Source organism: Diadema setosum, chromosome 2 (assembly GCF_964275005.1).
Source record: "Diadema setosum chromosome 2, eeDiaSeto1, whole genome shotgun sequence".
Classification (NCBI taxonomy): domain Eukaryota; kingdom Metazoa; phylum Echinodermata; class Echinoidea; order Diadematoida; family Diadematidae; genus Diadema; species Diadema setosum.
The window spans coordinates 20,933,344-20,960,980 of record NC_092686.1 but is presented as its reverse complement, the minus strand read 5'-3'; the positions used below and the strand labels follow the sequence as shown (position 1 = coordinate 20,960,980).

Below are 27,637 nucleotides of genomic sequence, written 5' to 3'. Positions count from 1 at the left end.
TGTCGCCTTTTATTATTATCACTTTTTTGGATATCTCAGCTATTATTTTGAAAACCAATTTTCAGCAAACAAAGTGAACGTTGAATCCTTCTTAAAATTACATGCTCTTTCATATTTCATAATAAGAGGTTTCTCATTATCTCACTTAGGAATGTTCAAAACATGAATCCCCACCTCAACCAGTACAGTACGGTCCGAGGGGCGTGGTTGGTTTACTTCGACGGCTCAGAGCTCTGGCGGAGACTGGAGCGCTGATCGAGCGAGTTTGAGCAATAACGTGCATGCAGCTGTAGCTGGCGCGGCATACTGAAGACCGACTGATCATGAGCGAGGTGAGGTACAGTACATGTACTGTACTGTACTGTACTTACCGGTACGCGGTAGGCAATGGTGAGTTTGAGTGTGAGTTCGAGAGGTGAAGTAGAAATAACACTTCACTTGTGAATGTGCCTAGCATTGACTGAATCAGCTGCAACGGCAGCGGCGGCTTATCAGTTACCATATGAAGAGAACAAGGAAGCAATGATATAAACATCGGTACGTCTGCTCCAGTAAGCTAATTTGGATTGAAATTATGTGGTACATTGTAGTACAAGTGTAATAATAATTTTTTCATACTGGCGTATATGTGGGATCTTACGCGATAAAATTCATCTGATCGTGCACAGGTTTTGCGTAGTCCCATGTGTGTATTTTCTTGTTGCACTTAACGGATACCTCAAATCTATAGTGTTGATTGGTTTGTTTTCGTTTGCCATCTAACAAGATGGCTGGATAACCAGTATTCAGCTACACTAGCTGGTCTTCTACAGGGTTCCAGTTGTGAGTACTTCGGGCAATGCAGCAGCGGACCACATCACCGGGTTGTGCACACCCACCCATGCTACTGTACTGGCCGTTGCCCTAAGTGTTAATGTGAGGTCTAGACAGAAAGATCCGTCTGTCCGGAGGACTCTTTTATATTTTACCATTAACGCTGTCCTCCGTAGACAGAGGGGATCCGTGAAGCCAGACGCAGTCTCCGCGGAACATTCCCCGACGGACAGATACAGACCGATCTTTCGGTCAACCCTGTGTCCTGCCCTGAGCTAGCAGGCCCTGGCCCCTGCTCTTTTGGCGGTTTTGCAGTAAAAATGTATGAATAAATTTTAAAGGGGAATCTTTATTCCTACGTGCATGGGTTGTGACACTCTCACACACGAGGGACCTCTAATTTATCATGTTCTATCCGAGTTGGCAGGGACAGCATGAGTTGGCCAAAACAACATGAAATGGAATCACCATGTAAATGCCACTACCAAGAAAGCCAACTCAGTACGGGGCTTCTTGCAGAGAAATGTGAGAGCCTGCCCACCAAAGACAAAGGCATTACTATACAAGACCCTAGTTCGCCCTGTGTTGGAATATGCCTCGGCAGTCTGGGACCCATCCTCACAAGAGAACATCAGGAAACTGGAGATGGTGCAACGCCGATGTGCATGTTTCGTCCTAGGTGACTACCACAGAGAAAGTAGTGTTACTGCCATGCTCAATAAACTACAGTGGGACACTCTTCAAGAAAGGAGAGCACAGCAAAGAGTGTACATGATGTATAGCATTCTTAATGGTCTGGTAGATCTTCCAGTCACCTACTTCATACCAGTTGCAGGACCGTCAACACGCGGAAACCCATATAAGCTTCAAGTTCCATTTGCCAGAACTCACTTGTTTCAGTCCACGTTCTATCCAGATGCTATTCGTCTGTGGAATTCCCTACCACCTTCCACCATTAGCTGCACCTCCTTGGAGAGCTTCAAGAAGGAGGTGCAACTTGTAAAGCTCCGATGAGCTCTCATCTTGTTTTTTAGCTGCACATAGAAATTTTTGTAGAGGATTTTTACCTGCACACTGTACACCCAGCACTTGACAAGCACAAGGTACGATAATACGCCAGAGGCGGACTGTACCAGACTGGAAGAAGAAGACAGAGTGTTTTTGCCTCTTAAATAATTACTACTAGGGGATGCCATATGATAGATAGCACACAACATTGCTCAGTGAGATCCATTGAGACTACACGTGGGTTCGCTTCGAACCCACGCCTGAACCCGAGCCACTTGATTGAAACTACAGTCTAACGTTAGTAGAGTACAGACAGATGCACTACCAACTGAGCCACATCGCCACACTTTGTGGATTTGCTTGCTTATGGAACGATGGTGTAGGACAGGGCTTGTTCATCGATCAGAGTTGATTTGTCTTCTGCTGCTCTCCTTCCACTACCGGTATTCAAAGTTATATCTCAAAGTGATATTATCCTAAAATTATGAAACTAAAAATCAAAGGACCTGGCAGGGAGAGGTGAAAGCTAATGGAATGGAGACCAAGAACTTAATTTACTCATGATCTCATCTGGATATTGCTGTACAGCATCATCAGTCAATGACATTCAGAGATGGCGCTGCTACTGAGCGACTTGGCTATACCAATGCTGTTTGAAATTTTTGCATTGATATTTAATTTTTGTACATTTATGGATAGGTTACTCCTGGTTTCAGTTGACTATGGTTTGAGGCACATAGATACGCTTGAGTATTGCATTGTAGATAATTCTGTTGTCATCTCCTCTTGCTCAACTGCCTTCTTTTATAGTATACAAATAATGACTGCTTATGAGGGCACAGTTAAAATTATGGGCCCAAGGTGATGTGAAAACCGTAACTATGCCCGAAGCGAAGCTGAGGGCATGGTTAAGGTTTTCACATCACCGAGGGCCCATAAGTTTAACTGTGACCCGAATGTCAAGCAGTTATTATTTGTTTTATATACCGAAAATATAGATTCCGAAATATAGATACCGAAAATATAGATTCTAGTCTCTTTTACAGCACTCGTAATCAATGCTGATCGAGAGCGCGGCGGTCGTATCACTGGTGCGTACAGTGATGTGTACAGTGTACGTTGTTACGTGTACTACGGGGTTGCGATTGTCTCCAAACCAGTCTGCTAGTCTCTTTTACAGCACGCTGATTGAATGCGCGGCGGTCGTATCATTGGTGCGTACATATGAGCGATCTACGTGTACGGGGTCGCGACTGTCTCTAAAACCTATTTACTAACTGTGCCCGGGCCCCGGTCACAGTAACTCAAAAATAGGGCACAGTTATTTTCATGACTCCCCTTTTAACCAATCAGATGAGAGGATTCTAGAAATGAGGTATATAATAGGATATAAAGGAGGGAATATATATTGCACTTTGTTGATGAGTTGTTTTATAAAAAAGTGGGTGAGTCAATTATGTTGTCTTCTTTGGCACAGCAATGTCCATTGAAGGCTGTTCAGCATGGCAGTCACGCTTGATGAAAAAGTGTAATCATTCGTTACAAAGCAAGCTGCTCTCCTTTGTTGAACCATTTTGATCTTGTTGATCAGGTAAACCTGATGGGGATCCCAGACTGATGCTGCATAAATATATACAAGCATGGTGTCACCGGACACCATGGTATTACCAGACACGCACATTTTTGCGTACTAATGACATTCTGTATGCGTGAGACTTCGTAGATTAGCCTCACAGAACTTTGTGTGGACCGAAATCGCAAAAAATGCGACATAAAAATGTAAAAACACAGAGAAATTCACATTTTACCTAAAATTTATAGTTGAGTGACCCGCACCTCGTCATACTTAATATTTATGCATGTTTGAATCACATTTCACGACTGAAATTCTATGAAATCCCACTTACATACAGGAAAAATGCTGAAGATTCCAATAGAACCAAAAGTTCACTGATCGATATCGGAAATTTGTAGCTATCGTCCTCAAACGCGAACGGTGCGGAATAGTTGTGCGCTAAGGGCCCCGCAACTTGTCACCCACGCGTGCAGCTCTCATAGACAAAGCACGTAAACTAGAAGTAGAGTCTAACCAGTTGTCGATTTTTCACAAGGTTTTAATGCGTGAACTGTTCGAAATGTTCAAGACAGACATTTTACATTATTTGAGCCTCATTTGCCGATTTTTTCTTTGTCATCCGCTCGGTGAGAATGTGTATGGTGATTTGTGGGATAAATTGTGATTCTGGTGCAAGGACTAGGTGCGAAAGATGTTGATTATTTCACTGCGAAAATCGTGTCCGGTAATACAAAGCAATTTTGCACCGCGCAAAAAGACAACTTTTTTTAGAGGGGTATGTTTGAAGCATATTTTCTAAAAACTGGAGCGAACAATTGACATAAGTTGGCTGAATTCGTAATTTCCAGGAGTCTGTGAATAAGTGATATTATTTTTAGCCGAAATTTCATCCTCTGAGTACGGAATTCAAAGCCACGAAAAAAAAAAGCGTCCGGTAATTGGATCACTATCCTACTCCAATTTGGGATGGACAGAGGCAAGATACCAATGTAGCCTTCTGTACAGCTATGTCACACTTCAATAAATTTTTCCTTACTAAGGATTACTACCTTTGAGGTTATATTAGCATCATTTACAACCCAGTTTGATGGCTGTTCCATGACATATATTGCTTGAGAGGTGAAGTCCAAGATAACGGCAGTGATCAACGGCCATGGTAGGATTAACTCTTAAAAAATGTTGGGTAAACAATTCGGGTTACCAACCTCTAATGATGTGCATAACTTCATACTTCTCTGGAACGAAGTGCATTTCCCAGGTATCTGCCCAAATCTTGAGCTCAGGCAGATCCTTCTGGAGATGAGATTGGTCTTGACATTCCCTAATGAGGTGAAATAGGAGACAACAGTCAGGGGAGAACTAATGTAATTCATAGTCAAGTCCAACATCCTTCCTGTGCTCATCTAGCCTATAGATTCTTATATGGGTTCACAGAATATGCTGAGACTATGTCTTCTGGAAGAGAACACATACTCTATTTAGATGCCTAGTCTAGATAGTCATCATAGACATTACAGTAGTCTCCGTTTAAATGACCGGGTAGTGTCAGGCAGAGCATTTTGTACCCCCAATTAAGGGGAATTCCTGATTAGACGGAGAGCATGTTTAGTCTGGTAGTATCAAGCAGAATAGTTCGTACCCCCAATTAGATTAAATACCTGATTAAACCGAGAACATGTTTCATTCACATCACAGATACCACACACTACTGGTAATCACACACCTCACTGTATCGCATATACACACAGCATGGTTGGTCACTTGTAGCCACAGTTTAATTAGTGTGTCACTGTTTGAAGTGCTGATGCAAGGGTTTGTACATGGTATACATAGCCCTAAAGGCATCTACTTGTAGTGATATGGTTAGTCAGCACATTTAGCATGTTAAAATGTATACCTAAGTGCTCTATCGAGTCTCGGCACCTCACAGGTACGTTTCATGTGAGTTTAGATAATATATGTACACAAATTCTGAAGAACTGCCAGAAACTTTGGAAATAGGTTAGGTTCATCCTAACCATTCAACCGCAAGGCCTATGATCCGATTATCCAGTAAATGTAATGCACAACAGAACCTTTTCTTCCAGCTTGTATGTCAATTATTAAGTGGAATACCCAATTATGCGGTACCTGATGAAGCAGAGAGTACTGTACTTATGTTTTGTACTGACTTTCTGCTAGCTGATGGTAAGGTGGGTACACCAACTTCAGAGATTTCCTCACTTTAGAATGTGCCATATTCATACCAGCTCTTGGTCAACTACTTATTCAATGGAAGTCCACCACAGCTGTGCAAGTACTAGGTGTTATACAAAAAACATTTCCCACTTTTGATCCTTGATAGTTTGAAAACTATACATCAGGTAACACTGTCATTGATGTGAGTAATAGCTGAATAGTGTACAATTTAGTTGGAGGTGATTTGAATATGAGAGCATGAATCAGTTTCGTTAAATCCATGATTAATTTTAAAGGACAAGTTCACCTTCACTAACATAAGGATTGAGAGAATGTAGCAATATTAGTATGTAGCACGCACGCACGCACGCACACACACACACACACACGCGCGCGCACACACACACACACACGCGCGCGCACACACACACACACACAGAGCAGTTTGAGGAAAATCGGACAATCCGTTCAAAAGTTATGAATTTTTGAAGTTTTTGTGCAGTCACCAATAGATGAGAAGACTACTGCATTGTATGATGTCACATGCGTACAACAATATAAGGAAAATATTACGAGAATTTCACAAAATTTCATCTTTTGAAAAAAGTACACATTCCCTTGACTTAATACTGACATATGTTATGGGTAATATTATTCCCATTGCCTTTAGAAAGAGGCAAGTCAAGTGCTCTTTTATTATGCGAAAAAAGTGAAAATATGTTGTTTTTTCTTTATATTTTCTTTATACTGTTGTACTCATATGACATCACGAGCCTTAGTAGTCTCCTCATCCAGTGGTTCCAGCACAAAAATTTTAAAAATTCATAACTTTTGCATCGATTGTCCAATTTTCCTCAAACTTTCACTGATGTGTTCTACTGATATTGCTGCATTCTCTCAATCCTTATGTTTATGAAGGTGAACTTGTCCTTTAAAGATAAGTTCCAGATTTTGGTCATATTTGAACCCTCTGTACAAAATTGAACTTTACACAAGAACCAGTGATGTGTATGTGAGTGTGTGCTTTCAATGACCCTGAACAATAGACATGAATACCATCTTTTCAGAGCTCTGCTGATTAGGCTTCTGAACTCTTGCTCCAAAGCACATGAAAGCTTTGTTAATAATTCATGTGGATATTGCCCTGGGCACTGCTAGTCTGAATTCATGGTAAAGGGTAAAATGCATGCACATGAAAAAACAAAACAAAAAAACCCCCACATGTTTTCATATGCTTGCATACACTATATTTCAGGATGAGTAAAAGCCATGTTCAGACGTATTTCTAGTCGGAGTAAAACTTTATGGCGCAGTAATTAAAATTAAAATCTATACTTATCTTACCACGACCCTGTGTCCACACAGTGGTCGTGGGAAGAAACTCCGACCAATTTACCAAGACCTTCGCGGGGATCACCGTGGAGGGCCGGTGTAACTTCCGGAAGTGGTAGCGATCAAAAGTGGGAAATGTTTGTTTGTTTGTTTTTGTAACACCTAGTATAATCTATAGCTCAGTAGTATGTTGAACGTGAAATTTGAGAGGAAGAGCACTTAGCTGTGGTAGACTTGAGCATTGCTGTATATTACAGTAGACACTACCCTGAATTTTGACCCATGATGTACACGTGTATAACTTCTGCATACCATTACCAATATGAGCAGCTGAATGAGTTGAGGAGTATGAGACTTATGGTCCACTTGCTGAGAGTAAACACTTGATTGTAAAAGAGCTTTTGATAAGGTATTGTATACAGTCATTAAAGGCCTCTGCAGGTTTACTAATTTCAAGAGTTGTACATAACACTGCAGTAGAGTATGACATTGTATACTGTTTCAGAGCTTTGACATACCAGGTACACAGTATGTTTCATAATCCTAAGTTGGTTTGTCACTATTTTGCCATGTGTCAGAAATTCATGTTTGTTTACTAATTGCCTCACTCTGTATGTGTCCAGGATCTTACTAGAATTGCTACATCAGGGGCGGATCTAGCTTTTTATAAAGGGGGGGGGGGAGGGTGTGGGAGGGGGGTGTCCCCCCTCCGACAGTAGGGAGAATTTTTGAAAATCTGTGTGTGAAAATGGCGTTTTCTTGCATCTAAAACACCACTATTTTTGGTATAGAGGTCATTGCCAAATTAACCCCCCCATGAAAATTTGTAAAATTTAGTTGCATTTTCCTGCAATGTAAGGCCAGTTGACAACACAGATACAAAGAATTGGGGCTACTCAAATTGTAAACTGACCAGTCGGGCGACTGAGTGCCCTTTCCCCGGGAAGCATGGGCGCGCAGCGCCCCGGGCCTGCCGGGCCGGATGTGTTTTATTTACTCAAATTGTAGTATTACAACACGTCCGTAACACCCCCATATATGGTAATTTACCCTGTATGCCAACTGTTTTGCATGATTCAAACATACCTTCCAGTAAAGAAAGATGCGAGACTGGATTGCCGCAACCTCTTTGCCCTATTTGCAGGTTCCATAATGCTTGTCACTCAGACTGATAAAAAAGTGAGCAACTTGAACAAGTAATCCAGGAAATGAGCAGCCCAGCTCAGCATTGCCAGGTCAAATCTTCACAAAATCCCCACCCAAACGACACTTCAAAAATCCCCAAAGTTGCCAAATTTTGACAGAAAATCCCCAAATTCGTTTTACATAAAACTCAATATTATTTTCATTCCCAAATATTTATTTTTCATCCCCAAAGACTTCAAAAATCCCCAATTTTTTTTTTTTTAAATTTTGGGATTTTTGGGATGAGAATCCCCACATGGCAACGCTGGCCTAGCTTGTCACTTCGCCGGTGGCCCGTGTCCTCAAAAAAGTTGATTTGGGGGGGGGGGGGGGGGGGGCAAGGGACTCCGTGACATTTGTTCGCCCACCCCCCCCCCCCCCCAAAAAAAAAAGAAATAATAATAATAATAATAAATAAAATGAATACATAAATAGAAAAAAAAATAAAATTACAAGTTTAAAAAAAAAGATAAGATAAAAAAAAAATGGTCCCCTGATTTTTTTTTTTTTTTTTTTTTTGGGGGGGGGGGGGGGGGGGTTGCAACCCCCCCCCCCCCCCCCCCCCCCCCCCCCCCCCTCTAGATCCGCTTCTGTACATGTATGTTCAAAGTAAGATTCTGGATAAAAAATGATTCCTTTTTTGTGCCGTTCTTCATCACACAAGGAATTTGACACTGTCAACAATATCATGGTCTGTGACCAAGATACTTCAAAAATTGTAAAAATTACCCGTAAGAAGCCGTATCGGATGACTGGTGGATGATTTTTCTGACATTCATAATGTCATAACTGTCTTATCACTGGTTGCATTTCCTTTCAGCTTTTGCTGCTCCACAGCTGTGATTGTTGACTTGTTCCGTTGACTCTGTCTGTATAATGAATTTCACATTTGTGGTCAGATTTTGTTCAAATGAACTGCATTTTTCATTTCCATCTTGAAAGCAGGAAACTACCAGTGTGTGGAAAGGACAGTCACTAACATCATTGACAGGCTGTGACTGCCATTTAATGGACCACACAGACTGCAATACCTACCAGATGCTGCAGTTTACATCATCAACTTCAGAGATGCCAGTATAGGGAGACTTGCCTCCTGTCATTATCACCAGCCAGAAGATCGTCCATGGTGCTGTGACATAACAATATCTGTGCTGCTGATTTTGAGAGGTCTAAGGATGGATGACCCGAAGCACGTTAAAGAAAAACTGTTTAAAGTCATAATAGTTGGTGACTCTCTGGTAGGCAAGACAACGTTTGTACACAGATATGTCAGTGGCAAGTTTGACCCAGGTTTCAAGACAACTGTTGGTGGTAAGTGAAAAAACAAGACCAAAGGATTAGGTTGTGTTAATGTATGATGTGAAAATTGTGCTCAGTTTGGTAGTTCATTGTTAGAATACAGTCTCTAATAATTTAATTTACCGATAGTTATAAATTTGGCTTACTCAGGAAAACCGCCAAGGCCCAATTCATAGACGAGGTAGTTTAGTTCAAATCCATATGATGGCCGTGGACTATTAAATTGTACATGAGATAGACGTACTGTATACATGTATGTGTTAGCATGCATTCATTTTGTCACGCCTGTTGCCTTACATGATGTACTAACATGTGCATTTGTGCTTATTGGCATAATCCATTGGCTAGATTGAAACCTTTGTGAATTCAGGCCAGATGGTTTGGAGCTCATTTCCATACATACTGGATATCTGTATCCATCAAAGTAGTATGGATGGTCGCATCACTAAATATGAATGATATTGTATGATTTGATACTGAAATTATTTTTCCATTTATAGTAAAATTTTAGAATGACACTTCCTGTTTTGATATGACGTTGCTACATGTGGCATTTATTTCATACATGTGATGGTAATTGTTTAATGTGATACAAGGGGAACAGTAAATTCAAACTAGCATTTCCTTAATTGTGCACATATTGGACATACTGGGGATTGTTAGTATCTCAAGTAGTGACAGAACAAAAACGAAAGTGTGATGCTACAAATTATAAGGTCAGTGGGGACATGATTTTCTTGTCCATTTTCATGAGTGATACAAATTTTGTTTTCTGGCTTTTGATTGAAAACTTTATCATGTCACCTGCCAAGATGTAGTTCAAGTGGTAATTACAAGAACAAGAACAAAAGCAATAGCAACAAAGTATTTCATGTAAAAACTAGAATATCCCCATTCACTTGTGTATTTCCTGCATAGTCAAATCCATTAAGTGAACTTAACATGTCAAAGGCAGACAAAATTGCAAGTATGCACTTAATGCAATAAGCACGTGTGTCAACATTTGTTGTCAAGATAACATTGAGAGGAATCTGTATCATTAAAAATATCATGTTCTTAGCACTTCCAAGAACCATTATCCATCAGTACATATTGATTGCAAGAGTGTGTCAATATTTGTGCACAAGTCTAGAAGAAAACTGCATTTTGTGGAATAACAATTACCACACTGTGTTGTAAGCACATGTGTGTACATGCCTTTAAATCTCTGTGTGAAGATCTACAGTTTCTTGACAGATGTACACTCTTGCCAAATTGTAGTTTTCCTCTATATGTAGTTGGACTTTAGAACCTTCTTTAATTACAGGTATAAAAATAAGAAAGGGTGATAAGAAATAGTCAATTGTTTACCAAGTTCAAAGGTTCAGGTGTGAGTTTCTTCAGTCAGTCTTCCTCTACAAATTAAATTTGTTAAGATTGCAACTGCTGATCTGTAAATTAACAAACATGTTGGAAAAATGGAACCAGTGGGACTCGAACCTGTCATCTACTGCTTTCCTACCACCAGGCTGTCCCTGGTTGCCGGCAGTGACACGATGAACATGGAACAAATACCCAAGCTCCGAAATTCTGACGTTGTTATGTTAAAATAAGTAGTCCAAGGCGGACAAGGCATAGGGGAAATAAAAGAAAGATATCATTCAGAGGGGTGAAGGTTCAGGTGTGAGTTTCTTCAGTTTGTCTCCCTCTACAAATTAAATTTGTTACGATCGCAACTGCTGATCTGTAAATTAACAAACATGTCAGAAAAAAGGAACCATTGGGACTCGAACCTGTCATCTACTGCTTTCCGGGCAGCGACACTACCACCAGGCTGTCCCTGGTTGCTGGCAGTGACACGTTGAACATGGAACAAATACCCAAGCTCCGAAATTCCGACATTGTTATGTTAAGTAGTCCAAGGCGGACAAGGCATAGGATAACTGAAAGAAAGATATTATTCAGAGGGGTGAAGGTTCAGGTGTGAGTTTCTTCAGTTTGTCTCCCTCTACAAATTGAATTTGTTAAGATCGCAACTGCTGATCTGTAAATTAACAAACATGTCAGAAAAAAGGAACCAGTGGGACTCGAACCTGTCATCTACTGCTCAGCAGTTGATCAGCCTTTGCGATCTTGAATTTAATTTGTAGAGGGAGACAAACTGAAGAAACTCACACCTGAACCTTCACCCCTCTGAATAATATCTTTCTTTCATTTCAGTTCAAAGGTCTTTTTTTTTTTTTGGGGGGGGGGGGGATGCCAAATTTTCAGCCATAATTTCTGCAAAGAATGTCCAGTGGTGGATGGTGTAAATTGGTAGACAGGGTAAAAATAACTTGACAATCATTTGCATAAACATGTTAGGGCAAGTCCAAGATAAGGTCCCTCAGAAGGCAAAATTTCATCTTTGCTCAATATTGACATGTTTGGTATCATTTTGAAGCTTATGAGTTGAAGTTTTGATTTCCATGGAGGAAAAAATGATATTATGTAAATTTATGCAAATTTTAAGGGCTCATTTGCATAAATGTGAAACACAGCGTTACGTATGGGACATTTATAAAAATTCATATTTATTCAAAGGAAAGCAAATAATATTTGATTAATATGTGAACGTAAGAAGTTCATCAAATATTTTAACTTGGTATGAAAATTTAGGAATTATGCAAATGATTATGCAAATTAGCTCGTGTCCTATCATGAGATGTCCCATACGTAACAAATTGAGGTCATTTTTTTAGGTTTTTTTCTGAAATTTCTAAGGTTATTTGAATGCCCTTTTGGAAAGTTCTAATTTATTGTTTAGAAAGTTAAATACCATAGAAAGAAGAAAAATAGTTTTAAAAAAATATATTTTTTATTAGGCAATGAAATAATGTTACGTATGGGACAAATGTGTTACGTATGGGACATCCTCATACATATTGCATGTGAATGCATGTAGCTAGCTGGGAAGGTCTCTCAGTACACAAATGGTCAATCATCCTGAAGAAAGCATCCCAACTTTGCAGCTACTTTTGAGTTATAGACACTTGAAACAATACATGTACTTGACTGAACAATTTTCAGAAAGGGGGAGGGGGAGATGGCAAAATACACAATAAAAATCAGCATTAAAGGGATGGTATAGTTTTGTAGAAATGGGGATTCAGTTTTCAACATTTTACGAGATGATTGGAAACCAATTATACTTTATTAAAGAGCATACAATTCCAAGACTAGAGGAATTCAAAGTTTATTTGTTGGAGATCCGATTTGAAATGACAGAGATATCAAAAAACAAGCAAATACAAAGTAAAATGAAGTGGTCCTAATAAAGAATGTGACCCACCTTTTGTTAGGACACGTTTCTGGATATCTCAGCCATTTCAAAGCAGATTTTTGTCATTTTAACTTTCAGTTCCTCTTAGAATTGTATGTTATTTAAATATTTCATAAAAGAAGTGCTAATTATCTTGTAAAAGTTGAAATCAGAATTCCCATCTGAACCAGAACTAGTACAGTCCCTTTAAGTACAATGTAGAGACCTCTGATTTAAAGGGGATGGCTAGTAACCGATCAGTGGGAATCAGTGGGAATGCTGAGGGATGATTGTTCCAATCCTTGTGGGATTCATTTAAGAGTACCTTATATATCTACTGTTGTGTGAAAATTATTTGCTTCAGAACGGTCTCATATTCAAGTAACGTGCAGTTTAATGCCCCGTCACTGACCAGGCACGCTAACCTGGAAACATTAAACTGCACATTACTTGAATATGAGACCATTCTGAAGCAAATAATTTTCACACAACAATAGATATATAATGTACTCTTAAATTAATCCCACAAGGATTGGAACAATCATCCTCCAGCATTCCCACTGATTCCCACTGATCAGTTACTAGCCATCCCCTTTAAAGGGTACTGAAACCGAATACACTTAAGCAGATTGAAAAATTGCAGTTCAACCACTAGTATATTGGGTACTGTTTACCACACAATGTAGAGCTCTAGCTACGTTGTAGCTGCATTGTGTAACACATGCATGTGATGATAATGAAGATGTTCAAATTAGTTTTTTTTGTATCATTTTTTTTTTATTGCAAGTGATAAACAAATTGTCTTTATTCAGTTTTCAGTACCCTCGGTAGTAGCCACAGCAAAATTCATGGGTATACATACTAAGGTGTGACTCGAATCAATGACCTGATTGCTAGACAGACATCATATATCTACTCGATTACTGGGGTTCCATGCAGCAGGTATTGCACATTTATCAAAATTAATATTTCTTGTGTCAAGTTGTTTTTTATTGAAACTGAATGGCAAACTGCCCATCATCAATGGAAGTAAACACTTCAATACTATTCAATTTTTTAGTAGTTATATCCTGATAAAAATACAGAGCTTCCTACATACTCAGGTTGGTCATAAAAATATAGAATATGATTAAATATGATGATGATGGTAAATATTTGGGAATATTGTTCCCTTGACAATCTGGATCAGTATTTGAGTAATTTCAACTGATTCTACCTAAATAATTATGCAAAAATTTGTTTATGGGTATTTTGCAAAATTATTTTGCAAAATACCCGTAAACAGGGTTCTCAACACACTAAACGAATGGGGGGACAAAGGGCATGCATACTCAGGTTGGTCATAAAAATACAAAAATATGATTGAATATGATTATGTGAATATATATGTATGAATATGATAAATATTTAGGGAATATTGTTTCCTTGACAATCTGGGTCAGTATTTGAGTAGTTTCAACTGATTTTATTTTAATAATTATGTAAAATACCCACAAACATGGTATTCCACACACTAAACGAATGGGGGACAGTGTCCCATACGTAACTGTCCCATACGTAACACGTCATGTCTGTCTTTAATTAGAACCTGTAATTAGAGCTTTTTGCCTCATGACATGAAACTTACCTCTTATAATCTTGAGTGTTGTGACTTTTATCACAGTGAGTTACAAGTAGTAGAATGAAATACTTTCAGAGAGTTTTGAGGTTGAAAAAAATGTTCAAAAAAACAAAATTTTTCTTGTCCCATACGTAACGGCACATGTTTTCTCTTCTAGAATATAATTGTGAAGGTTATTTTTCTCCATCTTTTACATCATTATACTTCTCCTAGATATCAATCACCATGATAAAGTTCAATATGATCAAAGGCCATTAACACTATTTTTCTAAAAGTCTCTGAATGTCCCATACGTAACGCGCGCATTATCTTGGACTTGCCCGTTATTGGTTATAGGTCAAATGTCAAACTGTACTTTGATTAAAATATGTAATTTTCAGTGATTCCTACAGCTAGGATTATCTGGTGATAAGGATTTGTACAAATACCAGTAGTAGCTAAGTTACCTGAAATGACCGTGGTGAAAGCTCAAAGCTGAAAGTCAAAGGGCACAAAAATTTCGCTAAATAGATATTTGCTAGCAAAGTCCAGTAGTAATATTGTGTGATGCAATGGATAGAAATTAATTGGAAAAAAATTCCCTTGTGCAGAGTGCTATTTAAAAGGTCAATCCTTGATCAGTGGTCATCAGCTCACTCATTTGCACATTCTTATCAACTGTACGCCAACTGTTCCGCAGAAATGGGTGAAACTTCACAATTTCATTACTTCTGTAATCTTTATCTGGTTAGATCAGACTTTCACTGTTGTACTCATAAGATTTTATTTTTCTTATCAAAAAAAAGTTATAGCTGACCTGGAATTCCTCTTTAAGTTCCTCTAGTTTTGTTGGTATTCATTATCCCAATTTCCTTTGACTTACACTTGTAGAGGAAAAAATACCCCACGAAAAAAAAAAAAAATAGTATGATTGTAGACAATGACAGAAAAGCTTTGAATCAAGGGAAAACCACAATAACAACAATGCAGCAACATCAAAAGGCTGTGACCAGTCAAATTATGGTGAATTGCATTATTGTCCCATTAACGTGTATCTGCACCCAGAAATTTATTTTTCTGACATTGTAGGTTATTGTTATGGTAATATCCCTATCAAAAAGTGCAACGTTACTCACATACAGAGATATAGCAATATATAAAGAGACATTGAGGAATCTCTAAAATGCCAAAAATTACATGCACCTCGATCTAAGAGTAGTCGCCTGGCGTTATCGACTGCATTCCATTGCGTAGTTTGATAATTTTTTGTACAATCAGTGTACTACGATACTAGTGCCCTCAAAACATGCACACGCACGCAAATGTTCACATACGCAGCTAGGTTGGTGCTGCCGCACCGCGTCGCCGGGCCACCAGGCAGCAGCTGTGGCAGCATCTACTCATGCAGATGCATATGGCTCGTGAGAGAGCCAGCGCGTGAGGCCGGTGGGGCATGCATGCAGTGGACCGGCCCAGCGTCTATGCACAGACTCCCGAAGCTGTATATATAGTCCCGTAGTACTACCTAGTAACTGTGCACTCTCGAAATAAAATTGGAAGACGCACCGACGATGGAAAATCTGATACTGAACACAGTCCCGGGCATAAATTTTGATTCAGTGCACTTGTAACAATTTTAAACAGGGTGGCGATATTTGAGCCCCTGGCGAGGTGCAAGCACCTTACTACTGTTATGTTAGACGTCTGACGTTATAGGGGTCTAACGTTGGACACCCAGATCTAATCATTGATAGGTCTAGTACCTAGGCCTAACCCTGTTACTTAATTAAGTACCAGGTACTAGATCTACTAGACCTCTAGACCACACAACAGAGTATACATCTAACGTTAGAGTTAGACCTAACGTTAGATCTTCACAGGTTAGTGACAGTTAGTGAGTGTTTCTGACTACTCTAGTATATAGCTATTCTAGTGACTATTACTTTTCAGTGTCAATTTCAAATTTTCATCATTCATCATGAGTTACCTCAGTAACTTACTGTTGAGTCTACTCACAAGACAAACGGGCTTGATGAAAACCGACTGAATAGCATGCAAATTCAGCCTGATTCTGGTGTTCTGATGATGTGTGAAGGCAGAATGGTTGTCGAAAGTCAGCTGGTTTGAAGTGTTCTTCACACAACCTTGCGTTCGGGTTACAAGCCAGTCCCGGTCCACTGTCATACCAGCAGAACGATATGCAGTTTCAAGTTTGTCATATCATTTTTGGAACAGCTCAGGCATTTCCTCTGATCCGGAAATTTGAATGTCGCAAAGTTTGGAGTGGTGTTCCGGCAAAGTGGTGCAACGCAGATAATAGGCATCTTTAATGTAACTCAAGAGTCGATTGAGTCGTGATCGCCAAACGCTAAGCTCCTATACCGGGCGCATCATCCGGCGGGCGGCCGGCCAGGCCGGGCTGCAACAGTGCTGTCTAGTAGTTTGTTACATAACTAGTCATGTCACGCTATACGGGCATTGGAAAGGTGCACGATACCGATAGACAGTATTCGATATAGCTGTGTGCAGATGGAGGCAAACGAAGGAAACGTGCACACACAGATGGTCAACGCCCGGCTACTATTTTCAGATTTTAGTGCTATTGCAGCGCGCACTAGTGTTTGCTGATTTATTAAAATCAATATTTCACAGTTTTGGGCATTTTTTGTGATGGGATATAATTTTCTCTAGAGTCTATAAGACATGCTCTCACACCTCTCAAAAATAAATTTCTGGGTACAGATACACTTTAAGGACGTTCCTCAGTTAAAGTGAAGTCCATGTCATTTTCTTCAAACTTTCTGCACCGTAACTTTGACCCACCTGAAGCCCAAATATGTAAATAAAACCATAGGTTCATGTGCTTGTTTTTCTTCACGGGACTTTGAAGAATATGACTAATCTGCAGTCCTGTACCAAAATGATAGCGTTACAGGATCAAGACCATGATTGGCAACAAAATCTGCAGTGACAAACTTAAATACTCATAATTCTTTCAAAATCCACGTTACTTTCTCCAAATTTGCAAGAATTGTAGAAAAAGGTACTCAAAACGAGTAAAAGGTTTTAAAGTTGGGGTTTACACTCTCATTCTTTAGCAAGCAGAGCCCTCACGCGGCAGAAAATACAAAATCTCTCAAATCCTTCTCATCGACGTTTTCTTTTAGGGGTGAGCTAAAGGACAAGGTTCATACAACTTATGCTGTACTTTCAAAACCCATGTCATTTTCACGAAACTTAACAAAATTGTAGAAGAAAGCTTACTAATTCCAGAAAAACAATAAAAAGTGGGGGTTCATGTGCTCGTTTTTGTGCTAGCAGCACCCCCATGCAACATATATCATCATAAGTCCCCAAAATCTGGTCAGGAACCTATGCAGGGATGCCCTGACAGGTGGATTCATAAAACTTATGCTGTACATTCAAAACCCATGTCATTTTCACGAAACTTGACCAAATTGTACAAAAAGGCTTACTAATTCCAGAAGAACAATAAAAAATGGGGGTTTACATGCTCGTTTTTGTGCTAGCAGCACCCCCATGCGACATATATCATCGTAAGTCCCCAAAATCTGGTCAGGAACCTATGCAGGGATGCCCCGACAGTGACAGGGTGGCTTCATAAAACTTATGCTGTACATTCAAAACCCATGTCATTTTCACAAAACTTGACCAAATTGTAGAAGAAGGGTTACTTAATGCAGAACAATTGTAAAAATGGGGGGTTCGTGTGCTCGTTTTAGTGCTAGCAGAGCCTCCTTGCGACAGAAATCATTGTAAGACCCCCAAATCTGGCCAGGAACCAATGCAGGGATATACCCTGCTATATACTGTAGGATGCATGAATCTCATGCGGCTCACTCAAAACCCCATTTTCTTTTTTTTTTTTAAACAAAAACAAAACCAATGATGTTTGGATTCTCATTTAGAAAAGGGAGTCAGACCTGCCATCTCTGGTACCGAATTCTGTATACACTAACGAAGATACAGAATGAAGTATATTTGACCTTTGACCCCACTTTGCACACCCAAGATGGCATCTGAGCAAAAAGTGGTTATTTTGTGAAATGATTCTTGTAACATGGTCTTTGCGTGTGCAAAATATGGGAAAGATAGGACATGTATTCACCAAGATACAGGATGAAACATTTATGACCTTTGACCCTAATTTACATACCCAAGATGGTGTCCGATCAAGTAGTTGTTATTTTATGAAATAATGTACGTAACATGAAGTAAACATGTACAAAATATGGGGGTGATAGGGGCTGTTTTTCTTGAGTTATTGCAAAGAAAGTTGCAAAAAGAAAGAAATATGAAAATACATTGAAGCTAAGCTTTAAATTTCGCCAAGTTTTTCGACGTGATTTTGACGATGTATGAAAAACCGGAGGTACATAAGTGATAGCGCAAAGTCTCAGCTACAACATATTAAAATCTGGGAGAAATTCAATCAAGGGTAAGTGAGCTAGTGCTCGATAAAGACAATGATGTCAATTTTCACATCTAGAAAAATTCCCTCCCATAGAGATAACACGTCATAACGAAGATACAGAAAGAAGTACATATGACCATTGACCCCACTTTGCACACCCAAGATGGCATCTCAGCAAAAAGTGGTTATTTTGTGAAATGATTCTTGTAACATGGTCTTTGGGTGTGCAAAATATGGGAAAGATAGGACATGTATTCACCAAGATACAGGATGAAACATTTATGACCTTTGACCCTCCTTTACATACCGAAGATGGTGTCCGATCAAGTAGTTGTTATTTTATGAAATAATGTACGTGACATGAACTAAACATTTGCAAAATAGGGGGGTGATAGGGGCTGTTTTTCTTGAGTTATTGCAAAGAAAGTTGCAGAAAGAAAGAAATGTCTCAATACATCGAAGATAAGCTTTAATTTCAACCAAGATTTTTGACGTGATGCCGACATCGTATAAAAAAAAACGGAGGGCACACTCCGAAAGCCCAAAGTCTCAGCTACAACATATTAAAATCTGGGAGAAATTCACCGGAGCATAAGTGAGCTAGTGCTTGAAAAAAATAGTCATGTCAATTTTCATTTCCAGAAAAACTGCACTCCCATAGAGATAACACGTAAACTGGTCAAATTTGACAAGATTACTTTCAATCCATTTTTACGAGGTGATGCCGTCATCCAATCAAAATTGTGTTATTATATTAATGAAAGAGCATTTGATAAGCTACAACATACTGAAATCTGGATGAAAATCGGCAAAGGATGATTGAGATACGCTCGAATAAACTTGAAATTTGATGACGTCATTTTGAAAATTTACTTTTTCTACTTTATTAAGAAATTTGATATCTTTTAATAATTTTTTCAGCATCGCCAACCTATGAAATGACATGTATAACTCATCAGCTTTCAGAATATGTAAAGAAAAATGGGGGTCACCATCCATCCTGACAAGTAAAATCGGATCTAAAATTGGCGTTTTTTTTGCATAGTTGCACTGTATATCGCCATTGACGTGCGCGCGGAATTTCAACTTTGACGGGCCCGTATGACGTCATATTGAGTCTTATTGACTTGAAACTTGGTAGAAATATTCCTTGACATTTCAGACATCCGATCAATGTAAAAAAACGGGAAATTTCTATTGCATATGAGCTGTGCGTGCGTATATGCGTGCGCACGTACGCGTCCGTCCAATTTTTTCAATTTTTCAAAAAAATGCTCCAAATGGTCTGAAACCTGTGCAAAAAAATTTTGAGCTCGATTGGAGCATACAAATATTTCAACGCGCGCGTATGCGCACGTTTTAAGGGTATAGATAAATTTTGAAAACATGAGTAAAATCAGCTTGACTTGAACTATATGTGACGTAAATTTCATTGAAAAATTCCATTCCATTAATGAGATATGAATGAGAATGTGTTTTCATATAATGACGTCATAGTGACGTCACGGTCGACTGATCACTACGATTTAATTAGATCTGTCGTCTTTGGGACATGATACGTATATGGTATAATTTTGAAATTGATAGAAAGAGGACTTTCTGAGCTAACCGCTGCACAACTTTTGCGGAGAAATAAGAAGAAAAAGAAGAAGAAGAAGAAAGAATCTGTACAGAAACAGAAGGTGATCCGAGAGGATAGTCGGATCACCTAAAAACGTGTCGCAATTGCAGTGATATGGTGAAAAAAATATTCGGAAAGGAACGTCCATGTGCGTTTTGATTATTATTTCCCTATACAGCCATAATGATATTATGTGGATGTAAGCGTGGAAAAATCCACATTGATATGCTTGTTTATTTGTTTGTTTTACCCACTTGCTGTAAGCATGTGCAGAAAGTGATAATGGAGGAAGAAGAATAAATATAAGGAAATGGGAGTTTTGGCATTAGTCTGACGGTCCTCCAAAGGAAAAACAAATCTTAATATAATGATGTTGAATGTAGATTGCATGTGTTGGTTGTTGCAGTGGTTGGTAAAGTGCGTGTTGTCAACTATGGAGATATACCTTGAGTCCCCCCCCCCCCCCCCCCCCGAAAAAAAGAAATAATTCTTTGATTCTCCTTTTGTTACACCAGATTTGGTAATCAAAAATTAATATCTGAATGGTTAAAGTGATAAATACTTGTTTGATAATACTTGGGTGACCTTGTGTTTTGTAACCAAAAATAAAAAAACAAACAAACAATATTTTGTATTAGTAATGACAAGTTTAGATCTAATTCAGATTTTAACAGAGATACTCATATTGTTTTAGTTGTTAGACCTAAAGATGAGTATTGTTAATGTATTGTGTGTCAATATGTTTGCTTTGTTGTTGTTGTTTTTGTTTTCAACACCTAGACTAGTAGTCCCCGACTAGGGCCTGTAGGCCCTAGGTACCTTAGCACTCGACTTGACCATGTTGATGAACAGATGTAGGCCTAATGAACTGCATGTCACAAAACAGATCTATGAATTGAAAATGGAAACAGCTCAGTTCCACTTCCAAGCTTCCCGATTCCGTCGATCAGTGTTGTGCTACCATGACCATGTATATGCGGCTCGGACTGCTGAACTTTGGGTAGTACGTACAGATTGTAACGTGTACAGTCGGCACGCGAGCCGAGCGAGGCCGCCCAGTGTGGCCGCGGTGGGGAGCTGTCGGGTATCCGTACACCGTACGTACCACACTCTAGCTCGATCTACTAGCAGCTGCTCAGCTCAGCTAGCTCAGCTTATCACTCGTACGTGCGCTTCTACGCTCTTTGTTACGTTCTTGCTACGCCAACCTGCGCAGCTAGGATGCGCACAAACCCAACTGAGTAACATCCTTAAGTCACTGCAAATTTTAATACTGGTATTGTCTCTACTATGTGAATGTTTGTATCCTCTTTTACAAAACCTTCATTTGCGTGAAATGCCCAGGTAGACCACAAAATATATTTTTGTCAACTCTGCATGGATAATTCAGTTTCCCTTATCTGGGATCAGGCCCATAACTTTGGGGGGGGGGGGGGGGGGAGGGGGGGGGGAGGGGGGGAGGGGGGGGAGGGGGGGGGGGAGGGTTCAGAATTGGAGAAAATGGACCACTTCTGGGGAACAGTGTTTCTACTTAGTAAATGTGGTCAGAAACATACCAGTGATATTACTTTAACAACTTTGTTGTGTTCTTTGTGGGTTGCCATGTTCGATGACTCTGCTATTCATGTGGTTATATTTTCAATAATAACTATGAATTGATCAGTGTTTTCATTTATAAGTTATATTTTATTTTCATTCACTTTTCTCTCATGGATGCATTCTTCTTCACCGAAACACAGATTTGTATGGCATGTTTTATGATATTGTGTTATGCTCACTTTTATTTTCAGTTGACTTTGCTCTAAAGAAGATCCAACGGTCAGAGGATGACATTGTACGACTGCAGCTGTGGGATATAGCAGGTACGCGTAATTTTGTGTTGATAGCATGCAAAGTAGACTAGCGTTGCCATGACTGGACCTCATTTTTTCTCATAGAATTTCCTTGTGGAATACTTCCAGATCCTGCGATAAGCAACATCAGGAAATGAGTTTCATTTACCGTAACGGAAGTTCTCATGGAAACAGTTTCACTAATGTGTCTAGTCATCACTTTCTAGCATAATTGTTAAAGCAGTGCTGAAGTTTCTTGACCAAACTGTTTATTGTTGGTGGGTGGATATTATACTCTCCTAAGGGATATACATTCTCTGCATTGTGCCTTTTTTCCCCCCTCTTCATGTGTGTATGTTGGAGTGGATTTTGATTGTGTAGTCAAGTTGCAATAAAATTGTTTTTCGCTGTGATTGTAATAAGTGTGACATTATGACAAAATGCCACGAACTTACCAAAAACCTAACCAGCTTAACTAGAATGGTTGTGTGTGTGTGTGTGTGTGTGTGTGTGTGTTTTTTTAAATCTTTACCAATGTGATAACAAGCAGTTTTGATATCATGATAAAGTTGTATAGATTTATGCACACATCATTCAGTAAGTTGGGCTCAGGTATAAACTTTTAATAGTGTTAAGAATATACAGCATGTTTCACAATCAAAGTTTGCCATCTGTGAAACATTGGACTGCGACGATATATTGCCCTCGTGTAACCGTAACTTGAAACATGCTGAGCTGGGCTGAAATCATGTGACTTCTTAAAACCGTCCCGTGGTATTTGGCAAGCTGACATATTGCATAGTGAAGTTTACACAAATTACATGTTGCAATATTTGTCATTATCTATATAGGATGTGTTAGCAGTGCATTGAAAATGTGTATTCTCGTCTGTTCAATTTTCACTGTGAAATACGAAAGAATTATTGGAGGGAACGCATAGGCCAATGTATTAATTCCCCATTATAGGCTACTGTTGTTAGTGGTCGTGCAATAATACACCATATTTTGTCTGTTGCACGAGCACTTGCTGAGTGCGCGAATGCTTGCTACTGTACTATAAAGTGTCCGAACTCTTGTTACAATTCACAAGCATGCAAGCATTTAACTAGATGCTATATTTACTCAAGTTGCGCATATGTAGCAACTGGCAAGTGCGAGTAGCTCCTTCTTCATTGCAGAGCTGACTTCAAAGACTAGTAGAAGTATGGTACTTTATACAGTTTATGCCTTCTCTTGATGATAATAGATGTTAATAATTATATTGGATGGCTTTTCATCTAATACCACGAAATAGAGTACTTGTTATGGCCAATATTGCACTCGTGTATCTTCGATTTGTGCAGTATTCCCTGGTATCCCATTCATTGTATATCATATTATAATGTTAACATTGTTATCTGTTATGATTAAAAAAAAATGATATGAAAGGGACTTATTCATAAAGGTTGCCTGTCTGAGGATTACATAGTAGTATAGTATTTTCTTATAGTTATAGGAGATAATTATGCAAATGGAAATGTATAACCATGCTATCATAGTACACACTACTCCTACTGAGATAATGGAATTTGTTGCATATAAATATGAACTCCATAAAACACCATCTGAATTGTCTGACATTAAGTTGTTATAGAGATATGAAATCATTACCTGTGAATCACTTTCTTGATTTTTCCCTGTAGGCCAGGAGAGAGTGAGTTCCCTAACCAGAGTGTACTACAAGGATGCCTCAGCTTGTGTAATCATGTTTGACATCACATCACGGAAAACATTCAACAGTGTGATGAACTGGAAGAAGGACGTTGACAAGAAGGTCACCTTGTCAAATGGAAATCCAGTTCCTTGCCTTCTACTTGCCAATAAGGTGATTTTACTCTTGCTTCTAGGATTACTACTCCCTTCCAAAGCTGCTCTCTTATAATTCTCTTAACCCCATCTTTCCAAAAAAATCAATTGTTGTCTTGATTTGTATTCTCCCAGTGTTGATGCCCAGTAGATGGCTGCTAAGACAAGCTACTGTACTGTGATGTCATTGCCACTAGGTTGTTTCATTGGCTGGGTGCTAAACCTTTCAGGATTTCTATTAGGTACCTAGGTAGGAGAGTGTTTTGATATTGAGACATACTGGCCCGAATTCACGAAGGTGGTACAATTGAAACCATGGTTTAAATCAAACGAAATAGGCCATGTGACACTTGGCACTCCATACAAATTGTCCATGGTTTAAACCATGGTTTCAATTGTGAACTGCCAGACAGTCACACAGCACAGTTTACCTTGTAGACCAATAGATCATGATCACCAGGAACTATAAACTGTATTGCTGACATATTGCGAAAGATGCAACAGCTGTCTGGCCTTTGTGCACACTTGATTTGTACACATTGAATGGAAAATGACCATGCAAATAAGATGCACATTCTCATTACTCCATTTAGGATGATTTGGTTTTTGTGACCAGCTGGCAATATGCATGCAATAGCAATGTATGCTTCTCAAAAATAGGTCAGTGACAACAACAAAGAATTGCCCATAAGGAAATGTAATGTAAGAATGTCACACCATATGCCGTTTTCTTTTGTTATCAGCCCATTAAATTTGTGATATTGATATGAAATTTGAATGACACCATTAGTTTCAGTTTTCCTTCTAACAATACCAGCGCTGCCAACATTGGAAACTAGTTGAGAGTGAGACTCCCATAGGCCAGTGCTATAATTTAGGAGTCAAAATGAGTGAGATCAATAGGAATGCATGCAAATGAAATAAAGTTTTAGAGTGAGAAAGGACTAAAATGAGCAAGTCTCACTCTCAGTGAGTGAGAGTTGGCAGTCCTGCAATACTGTTGTATTCTGCTGCAGTGAGAAAACGAGAGCAGATCACTGATACAGCAGAGTCCTGCTCAGACAAAATAAAACATAAACATCAAGTGGGTCTACTTCTTTCTGTTGAAGAGATTTGACATGTGTGTAGATCAAGTGCATGCCATGTCACTAACCCCACATCTATTCTCATACCCAGATTGATCTTCCTAACCCAGTGGTCAAAGAAGATGAGATCAAGAACCTGTCCCACAGCCAGGACTTCTTAGGCTGGAACAAGATCTCTGTCAAGGACAACACAAATATAGAACATTCCATGAAGTAAGGCTGCCTTCCAGTTATTTAATATTGATAATAATAATAATAATAATAATAGCTACTTGTATAGCGCTCAGGTCCACCTTTCAGTGCTCATGGCGCTTCAAAAAGGAAAAGATAGATATATACGTGTATACATGTTCAAACATGACAACAGAGAAGGAAATGGCAAACAACAAACAAACACATACCACTAGCCAGATAAGAATACAATTGTTCCGAACATTATAGACAGCAATTGTAGTCCTCAGTGTGAGAGGAACAGATACATTTTAAGTTTGGATTTGAATGTTTCTGTAGAAACTTACCATATTGTGCTGCCTGGAAAAAGTGACATATCATTTTATTGGTTCGTCTTTGTGTCAAATGCTTTTCTTTCCTGTGATTGCACATTACAGTCAATGTCAATGTCATATTAAAAAAAAAAGAAATAAAATGAATGTATTTCACAGCTCCACATGAGTACCATATGGTGCTTCCATTAATGGAAGAGGGAAATGATCAACAACTTATGTAAATGTCTCATAGTCAATTTGCTTGACAATTCTGATGGATTAAGCACACATATGCAAGGTTGACTGTGAGGAAACTAGCTTGGTGAACACTCAGAACTAGCACAAACTTTAATCTTGAGCTGTCCTACATGGAGGCATGCAGCTAGGTCAGCAGCACAACTCAGGGGCGGATCCAGGAATTCCGTAAAGAGGGGGCGCGTTTACAAAATTAAAGGGGGGGCGCACACACCCCTCCCCCCCATTTTTTTCTTTTTATTTCTTTTGTTTCAACAAAAAATAAAGGGGGGCATGCGCCGGTTGCGGTCCTCCCTGGATCCGCCACTGCAACTCGAGGGACAGTTTATGCCATGGCATGCTACCTGTTACATCTCAGTCACAATCATTGCATGCAATGCATGGCATCCCATATAAAGTGTTATGCCACATCACTTATAAATTGCTGCACTTCATTTATAGGCCCTCTTTTCATGTGATCTGCAATGATGAAATGCATAGTTTATCCATTGTCACACAGAGTTGACACTTGGTCTGCCACACGTTTGCACATTGTGTAAAGTGGCTGCATCAATTTATAGTCATGGGTTGGCCTAACTTTCCCTGCAATCATACATTAATCTGTTTTTGTGTTTACCAATTTTGAACATGAGTGAACTATTTTCATGTCATGCACAAATCATGTGTAATCCTTGTTGCTATGTGTGAAGCAACTGCACATCACAGGATATTTTTAGTGAACGATCAGATGTAAATTGTTGATTGACAGAACATCTTAATATATGATCTCCACCAAATATGTGACAGTTTACAAAATTATGCATAATGTAATATAAACTGTTCAATCTAAAATGTGTGTTCAAGACCAAATGGACATGTTTCAGTGCACACTGGTATATTTTGTCACCAAAGTTATTTAGCAAAAACTATTTTACCTTTAGTCTGGTTTGTAAAATATTCAAGAAAGTAGCAAAAAGACCTGAAGACATGTAAAGTTCATGAATATTCTGAAGTCCTGCGACAAGCCAAGATACAGTGTGTCATCTGCCTTGAACCCATGATCCGAGCACTCCCACTGTATGCTGTGATATAAACCTGTCCATTGTAGGCCAGTTGTGCACACAAGAGTCTTGCATCATGTACAAACATTTTGTTCTATAGTGGACTCCTGTTATAACGAAGTCCTTGGGACCGGCAGTTTTCTTTCGTTACATCAAAATCCCATTATAACCAAACAAATAAACAATAAAAATACACAGAGTGGATAATGTTGCGGCTTGAATTTTTACTTTGTTGTAACCAGAATTTTGTTATAAACATGTTCGTTATAACAGGGGTGCACTGTAAATGGTTTTGCTCATCCGGCCATGTGTTATATTTGATGCCACTTCTTAAATTGATCTCATAAAGCCGATGTGCTGTAGCACTGCACTTGATTTGCCCTGCTCCTTTTGCTTTCCTCCTTTCTTGCTCTTAGCTTCCTTGTGGACGAGATCCTTGCTCAGACGACTGTGGTGAGAGAAATGTCTTACTCAGAGGGAAGAGTGGACAGTGATGGCAGGATTGTTGTGCAGGAGCAGAATAACAAGTCTAGGCTTCTTTCCTGCTGCTCCTGATGAGATCTGGGAGTATGGACATTCAGTGTTTGTGGCAGCAGGATGCTAGGGAGCAGCGAATGAATGATTGAGATGAAATAATGTTTGCACAGGGATATTTTGAGGTATATTTTTTTTTTGTGATGATGAATAGTCTAACATGATACTTACTCATGTGTACTATGTGGCAGATTTTTTTAGAGAAGGCTGCAAAAGCTGTATCTCAGGATGCCT

General features: G+C 39.1%; 3 protein-coding genes across 3 annotated transcripts in view; 2 read left to right on the top strand and 1 right to left on the bottom strand.

Annotated features, from left to right (window-relative positions):
* The window catches only part of LOC140246225 (mitochondrial 10-formyltetrahydrofolate dehydrogenase-like), a 647,794-nt gene that overhangs the window by 214,156 nt on the left and 406,001 nt on the right, over window positions 1-27,637 (bottom strand). The gene's annotated exons all lie outside the window — the stretch shown is intronic.
* LOC140240707 (ras-related protein Rab-7L1-like) lies at window positions 463-27,637 on the top strand. Its single transcript, XM_072320473.1, has 6 exons — window positions 463-551; window positions 9,038-9,403; window positions 22,118-22,189; window positions 23,842-24,023; window positions 25,181-25,302; window positions 27,286-27,637. Exons 2-6 carry the CDS (start codon window positions 9,268-9,270, stop codon window positions 27,422-27,424), a joined length of 651 nt encoding a protein of 216 aa, XP_072176574.1. The 5' UTR covers window positions 463-551; window positions 9,038-9,267; the 3' UTR covers window positions 27,425-27,637.
* LOC140243197 (uncharacterized) lies at window positions 1,267-1,827 on the top strand. Its single transcript, XM_072322899.1, has one exon. The coding sequence runs from the start codon at window positions 1,267-1,269 to the stop codon at window positions 1,825-1,827; it is 561 nt and encodes a 186-aa protein (XP_072179000.1).